The 8,482-nt window shown below is 37.7% G+C and overlaps 1 protein-coding gene across 1 annotated transcript; it reads left to right on the forward strand.

Annotated features, from left to right (window-relative positions):
- Positions 1–7,771: 7,771 nt before the first annotated feature.
- Positions 7,772–8,482, forward strand: LOC120359882 (zinc finger BED domain-containing protein 4-like). Its single transcript, XM_039459312.1, has one exon. The coding sequence runs from the start codon at positions 7,772–7,774 to the stop codon at positions 8,480–8,482; it is 711 nt and encodes a 236-aa protein (XP_039315246.1).

The following is an 8,482-nucleotide window of genomic DNA, read 5'->3' on the forward strand; positions in this document are numbered from 1 at the left end:
TCTATCAAAATCAACTTTTTTAAAACTTTAATTGTTTATAACTTTTGAACTAAAAGTGTGCAAACAAAAAATCAACTTGATTCAAAATGTGCAAACGAAAATCTATCCATTAAGCCTATTGAAATCTAATTTGCTCGCAGTTGGGGGGCTATTGTGAAGTTAGCCCCCCCAAATTTGTTTTATTAATAACTTTTAAACTAAAAGTGTGCAAACGAAAAATCGAGGTGTGCATAAATGTGCAAACGATGTGCAATCGAATGAGCTAAAAAAAGTTATTTTTATTCTTAAAACTTTAATTGTTTATAACTTTTGAACTAAAAGTGTGCAAACGAAAAATCAACTTGATTCGAAATGTGCAAACGAAAATCTATCCATTAAGCCTATTGAAATCTAATTTGCTCGCAGTTGGGGGGCTATTGTGAAGTTAGCCCCCCCAAATTTGTTTTATTAATAACTTTTAAACTAAAAGTGTGCAAACGAAAAATCGAGGTGTGCATAAATGTGCAAACGATGTGCAATCGAATGAGCTAAAAAAAGTTATTTTTTTTCAATTTCGAGGGGCTAACTTCACGCAGGTAGGAGCGAGTCGAGACGGAGTAGGTTGAACAGAGATAAAGATAGAAGGAATGAGGCAATTGAGTTGGGTGATTGTTGATCAAGCAACACCTTTAATTATTGCACAGTCACACGAGGTTTATATTTTCAATAAAGTCAGTTATTGATCGTCCGATACAATGGTGAACAATTAAAGTTTCTCTAAAAGAAATGCTGAGGCACCACGCACTCACTCACATTACGCGGTGAGACTATACTACAATTCTTAAGTGTCGAACGGATTGCTTAAATGTTCTACAACTTAGTCATCGATAAAGTGGTTTAGTGCGATAGTTGATTGCAATCACGTCAATCGAATGCACGAACGCCCGTTAGATCGCACGAGGACCGATCTCGCATAACCACTGAAATTCGGCTAAATCCTTCTCTCAAATTATCACGCTATCGAGACGTCTCAACCGCGTTCTTGCTAATTCGCTTCTAGCCGGGAATCGGCAGGAATGCTTATCCACGCCCGAATTTGCTTATTTGATAGTGGGGCAACCGTTAGTTTGACGAAGTCGGGGAACACCTTCTAGTTTTTTGGCATGCGAGCGCGGAATTTGAGTAAACACGTGAATACGAAATGTTGTTGAAACTGTGTCTTAAGCTTTGATACAATTTCACGAACGAGAGTTGTGGCCAAACATAAGATTTACAGAAGGCGAGAAACGAAAAGGAAGCCCGTTCGCGTGATGTCAAATTAAATAATAAGATATGTTCAAATCGATTGACGGACTGAAGTCGAGAATTGTCTGACGCGAATGATACAGAAACATTACTTACGATTAAGTTGAAGCGCGTAATTCAAAACTTTACAATGCATTTCATGATCTTTAACAAACGGTAAGAATACAAATTCTGATACTTTACATTTTAGCAATACAAATTGTTGCGCGTCGAGTAGGAATACGGATTAATTTTACTCGTGGAGAAGGGTACTTTATTCTTGAACCTAATAGAGTTAAATTTAATTGGAGATTGTTTCACGAGGAGTGGATTGCATATTAACTTTCTTTTGGTGGTACAAATTAGTACAAATTCAGTTCATTTCAATTCTATTCTCTTTTCTTTCTTTTCTTTTTTTTATATGATCCAGCTAGCGTAATGTTAAGCGAGCAACATCATGTTTTTTTTTTTTAAACGGCACGGGGTACAAAATTTTTATTTTTACAAATTAGTACAAAATTAGTATTAAATAATTGAATAGGTCCGATTTGATTTTGTCAATTAGGTCCTACTAGCTTATTAGAAGTATTTTGGTATTTTTTGATTAAGAGTTCTAGATGGGGAAGTGCTATAAACTTTCACAAAGTTTAGAATAAAAGATCTAAACCACCGCTATGGGTTAAAGATATACCAAACTAGAGTAGTTTTAAGGTTGTACCTAATCTTCCTAAAACTAGCTTAATCTGTCAACCCGTACAAGTGCACATTTAATTCTAAAAAATAAATTGGAACAAAATATGACATTTTTATATTTTTATGGTCGTTAAACACGAATATAATCTCGAATTTTAAAAAGTCCAAATTTAATATGGCTGACAAAATTTCAAAATGAGTAAGATAAAATTACTTATATTAGAGAATGTAATTGATCGAGTGTAATTGGTCCTTTAAAATTTGTAACAACCCGTGTCTTTTGAATAGATATCGCGCACGGACGTAGCTCGTCGGGAATTCCAGGGCACGATCCGGGTTAAGAGAAAATTAGACTCGTGGTTTTGACGTATAAAATATGTACAGGTTTTTATTTAATGAAGCACACGGACGAATACAAATGTCTTAACGCTATTACGAGGTGTGTTCAAAAAGTATCGCGAATTTTGTGTTTTTTCAAAAATTATTTATTTATTCATGAATATCTATTTTGTCCCCTTCAAAGTAATCCCTATGAGATATTATACACTTGTGCCAACGGTTTTTCCAATCTTCGAAGCACTTCAAAAAATCATTTTTTTTTATCTTGTTCAGCTCCTCCTTCGATGCCGTCTTTATCTCGTCAAGCGTAGCGTAACGTCGTCCTTTCATGGGCCTCTTCAGTTTAGGGAACAAGAAAAAGTCACAGGGGGCCAGATCTGGGGAATACGGTGGCTGCGGCATCATTAGTGTGTTGTTTTTGGCCAAAAAGTCGCGCACAAGCAACGATGTGTGAGCAGGGGCGTTATCGTGGTGCAAAAGCCAATTTTTGTTCTTCCACAAATCCGGGCGTTTCTGGCGGATTGCTTCGCGCAAATTGCGCATAACTTGCAGGTAATATTCCTTATTGACCGTTCTACCCTGTGGCAAGAACTCATGATGCACCACGCCCCTGCAATCGAAGAAAACTGTCAGCAAAACTTTCACATTCGACCGAACTTGGCGCGCTTTTTTCGGTCTTGGTTCGTGCGGCAGCTTCCATTGAGATGATTGAGCTTTGGTTTCCACGTCATAACCATAAACCCACGATTCGTCACCAGTTATGACCCTCTGGAGCAAATTTGGGTCGTCGCGGACAGAGTCCAACATCTCATTAGCAATGTTCATGCGATGCTGTTTTTGGTCGCAATTGAGCAATTTTGGTACGAATTTCGCGGCGACCCGTCTCATGCCCAAATCATTGATAAAAATCGAATGGCACGAGCCAATCGATATGTTTAGGTCCTCAGCAACTTCTCTAACGGTGATTCGACGATTGGCCAATACCATTTTCTCCACTTCATTAATTTTTTCGTCTGTTGTTGAAGTGCTCGGGCGTCCGGCACGCTCTTCGTCGTTCACATCTTCTCGGCCTTCTGAGAACATTTTGTACCACCGATAAACGTTGCTTCGGTCCAAGGTAGCTTCTCCGTATGTCACAGTCAACATTCGGAATGCATCCGCGCACTTAATTTCGTTTTTCACACAAAATTTGATACAGGTTCTTTGATCCATTTTTTTGAATAGGTAAAAATCGAAGACGATCCAAAACACGTGCAAGCAAAGCAGCTGTCAACAATTAAGTGAACATTCAAAATGGCCGAGCTTGTCGGCATAAGTGAGAGACATGAGTACCAACATAACGCCACAAAAAGATCGAAATTCGAATATACGTAACCCGCGAAAATTCAAAATTCGCGATACTTTTTGAACACACCTCGTATTTACAGAAGTTGCGCGAGCGTCACCGCCGATATATCGTCGGCCGTATCGTGCGGGGGTGACGGCTATCTCGGTCACGGCGATCGCGAATACCGGTGGGTACCGGCTTCGGCGCGTGTAACGTCGTCGGCGCGGTTGCCGTTTATTCGCACGGCAGGTGCGTTGTTTACGTTATCGGTGTTCTTTTCGGTGCGCCGGTCAGCCTCGTGTTTACCGGCCTTGCGAGGTCGCGTGCACGGCTTTTGCAGCCGTCGGAGCGGTAGCGGAGCGCGGGGCGGCGCTCGGCTGAGCGTCCCTTTAAATCCGCGGCTGGTATACCGCGGTATTGCTCGTAGGCAGGATGCGACGGCTACGTCGAGTACGCTCGACGGAGGCAAAGACGCTTTACCCCGTTTTTCTGTAGCCGCCGCGGTAGGATCGGATCGGTTTCGAGAGCGCCGGTCGGGCAAGTACGCTTGCCTGAGCCCAAGACGCTTGAGCCCAGCTTCGGCGAGGAGAGACGGGTGTGAGAGCGGTAGCCGCCAAGAACGCTCGGCAGAGGCCAAGACACTTGACCCCAGGACTATCGCGGGAGACTTCTTCGGAGACCGGTCGGCGGAATAATGATCCGAACAGTCGGCGGAGAAGAAGCCTAGCATCTCGCTGCTCCGGCGCTTTTATACCCGCATCTCGAGACGTCGGGAACGCTCGGTGGCGGTTCGGTTCGCGTCGGAGCCAGCGTCCCCGCCGCTCGAGATCGGTTGCGTGGTGGGCGGACGGAGGCGAGCGAGCACGTCGCTAGCGCGTAGGGATGGGCGATATTGACCGATTAATCGATACGTTCGATAATTTTTATCGATAAATCGATTATTAATTGCCGATATTTTTGAAAGCCGATATATCGATATTCGATTTTTTTTTTTAATATCGTATCGAAAGTCTGCCCTATTTACAATAGCAAATTTAAAAAATTAAAATTTTTTTTTAATTTTAATGAAGCTTTAAGAAATTATCCAATCATAGTCGATTAATTATTCTTCTCAGTTCTCACATTTGACTGTGAATTGTGATTGCTCAATTTCTTAATTAAGTCTTAAGGCTAATTACATCTATTGTGTATGGGGTCTTATGCTACGCTTCCAACAACTTACGTTCTCTGCGTGCTGAACATACTTTATGACTTATGTTACTATAATGGTTTTGGGTATTGCGTCTTGCGTCAAAGCTATTTTACGAAAGTTCGAAATAATTTACATTAATACGTATACATATACGAGGATTTGAAGTGAATTTTATAGAAAAACTAGGATACAAATCAAGTGATCAGTTGCAGCATTTTATCAAGACTTAAGATTGAAACAAAGAGGCGAAGAAGCAGTAGTTTCAGGTTAGTTTGCCGAATCAGTCGCGCAAATAAAGTCACAAATATTTTTTAATTTATATTAGCCCTTTGTAATTTGTATTATAAAAATATCGTTATTAAAAGACATAAATATTTTTATTACATATAATTTTAATGGTTAGTTCTATCTTAATCTCAATTCCATTGACGTACTTGAAAATGTAAATTTAATTATCTATTTTGTCATACATCTTCTGTTTAAGCGATCTCTGTATGATCAAGGCATGACGGAACGAATAAATTAAATAATCTGATGATACTTTCAGGAATTGGTGCATGAATTAACTGGTCTCTGCTGGGAGATTTAAGCCAATGCCTAGAAAGCATTAAGCATATAACAGTTCGTACATTAAGACATTTATATATCGTTGATAGAGACATATATGTGAAAATGTGTGAAGACGAAGGTAAGATGTGAATTAGTTTTATATTCTTTTTTTAATAGATCTATTGCAAAATAATTTGAAAATTCTAACCTCAATTTATCATCAAACTTATGTCTAGCATTATCGAATTTAATTGAATTTGAAATTTAGTTTTATTTAATTCTTTTTATCTAACAGAGTCTAGTATCATACGTCAAGTACGTACGATTTTTTTTCGTGTTAATGAACAGCCTTCCTTCGCTAAAAGAGGATTGACTAAATCTGAATATTTTCAATTAAAATGTATGTATCTTATTCATGAATTTATCAATACAACTGATATAATGTAATCAAATATTTTTAATTGATTATTATGAAATGATAATTTTAGATGATGATAAAGCGACTTGGGAATTTGTTCAAAAAATGTACGGTTCGAGAGTTAAAAAGTGGAATCCAGCTGTCGATGTTTTGTATCGATCGATTGATGATGTTGATTAGTAAGTTTATCAGAATAATTACTACAATTGGCATAGGATTTTCAATTTGTATTTTTATAACTTCGAATTCCTTCTCTATTTTATTTTAGTACACAAGTTATGATGCAAAAGCAAGTACTTACTGAAAACATATGATATATCAGATCCATCTTCGAGCAAGAATTCTAATCCCACATTTCGAATAGAATCAGCAGACAACAGAACTACACCAACTATCAATCCACAAGTTGACAAATTTCCTGCTTCTAGAGATTGTATGAATGAATTAGTTTCAGTTGCAGAGGAGAATAATTCAAGATAAAAATTGCAATTAATTCATACTTTATTATTTTTTTCAATTTGATAAGCATAGTTGTTTATTTACAGCATTAGGAAAAAGAGTTCTGTATGGAAATTTTTTGAAAGCAAGGATGCTCAATATGCTGTATGCGTCATTTGCAGTGCTAAAGTTAAGCATTGTGGTGGGACAACGAATTTAAAATCACATTTAGTCAGAACCATAGATTATTGTGTTCTGACATAATGAATAAAAGAGAAGCATCAAAATCTAGCAGTGAATCGACAGATGGAAATGATCCGCCACTCAAACAAAAAAAATTGTCATCAAAGGTAATATTATCTTTTAATACATGATGAAAAAATATCAGCCTAAAATTCATGATTTGTTTAGGAGAATCAGCTATCTCGAATCGACGAGGCTTTTAAGAAGGAAAAATCTTTCGCAGGTTTGTACGAATTTCAAATAAACAGTAGTTAATAGTTTCAAAGTGCTAACAGCTTTGCTTCGTGTCTTGATATATTCTTAATGTTATGCCAACGTTTCAGTGAACAGCATTGTTTATGAAACATTGGCATAACATTAAGAATGTATCAAGACACGGAAAAAACCCGTAAACCTGTTAGCACTTTTAAAGAGAATACCCGTGAAATCCTTAAGAATGTTAGTTAATAATTGAATGCTCGTTTATTATTTTCAAAAGGTGAACTACAGTCTGATAAAATTACTGCAGCATTAATGTTTATGATCGCTAAAGATAAAGAACCTTTATCTATAGTTCATAGAGAAGGCTTCAAACATTTAATGAAAATAATAGTCCCACTTTATCGTATACCTGATCGAAGAAAAATTACCAAATTAATGGAGAATCGCTACGTTGAATTAAAAGAATTTTATAAGGCCAATCTCGAAAGAGCTTTGTCCTATACCTTAACATGTGACAATTGGACAGACTGTACTTTCCAAAGTTATTTGGGTGTCACTATTCATTATCTGTCTCAGGAATTTCAGAATCTTATCATGAAAAATGGATGTTTGGGAGTCTTTCCACTGCATACGAATCATACAGCAGAGTATCTCGCGGAATGTCTTAATTCTGTTATTGACGATTTTAAATTGGATAAAAAAAAGATTATGGCAATTACCAGTGATGGAGCAGCGAATATTAAAGCTGCTATACATAATATTGTGAGCCCTGAAAGACATATCTGGTGTTTTGCACATTTTTTGTCTTGCCTTGTACCTAAAGTATTAAAGGATATGCCAGAGATTAACGACATTATTACTATGGTCAAGAAAATTGTCACTCTTATCAGAAGAAGTGTTGTGGCTTCAGACGAGTTAAAACGATTACAAATATTTGACGGAAAAACAGAAGGAACTGCGTTAAAATTTATTCTCGACGTTCCGACTCGCTGGAATTCCACTCTCTACGAAGTACGTTCATGCAGTTACTTTGAAATGCAAAAGAACAGACATTCCAGATATGCTGACTCGTGGTCAAATTGAAGTTCTGCAGGAAGTCGTGTCTCTCATGAAGCCAATTGAATGTGTCATCAAAGAAATTAGCGGCAGCAACTATCCTACTTGCAGTGTCATAATTCCAATCATTCGTTGTATGACTCTATCTATTGAACAAATTTATCCTTCAACAAACGAAGGAATTCTTTTCCAGACAAACCTCCTTGCATCCATTCAACAGAAGTTTAAAGATGTTGAAAACGTTAAGATTCTTTCAATCCCTACAATACTTGATCCGCGATTCAAACGAATCCATTTCCAAAATGCTCGTGCAGCAGCTGCTGCTGTAGAACAAATCAACAAAGAAATTAAATTGATTGGTGTGGAAAAAACTGAGGAAAAAAGACAAGTTCAACGCAATCCTGAGGAAACCAATGAACATAGTCTCTGGAAGGCTCATGACGATTTGGTGGCAAAATATACTGACGAGAGTACACAAGATGAACATCTTATCCATGAATTAAGACAATATTTAAAGCAACCGGTGATTGCTCGTCACCACGATCCATTTCAACATTGGATATCTTTAAAGCACTCGTTTCCAACGCTGTACGAACTGGCAATTAGATACATCAGTATTATTAGTACCTCTGTACCATCTGAAAGAAAATTTTCCGAGGCAGGTGACATTAAGAGCAATGAGAGGAATCGTATAACGGGTGAGCACTTGAACCAACTCTTATTTCTCGGATCTCTTTCAAAAGAAGAATGGAAATTGGAATAA

The sequence above is a fragment of the Solenopsis invicta genome, unplaced genomic scaffold (genome assembly GCF_016802725.1).
Source record: "Solenopsis invicta isolate M01_SB unplaced genomic scaffold, UNIL_Sinv_3.0 scaffold_280, whole genome shotgun sequence".
Taxonomy (NCBI): domain Eukaryota; kingdom Metazoa; phylum Arthropoda; class Insecta; order Hymenoptera; family Formicidae; genus Solenopsis; species Solenopsis invicta.

Excerpts from the sequence above, each read along its gene's own strand:
- LOC120359882 (XM_039459312.1), top strand. The coding sequence starts at position 7,772 with ATGAAGCCAATTGAATGTGTCATCAAAGAAATTAGCGGCAGCAACTAT.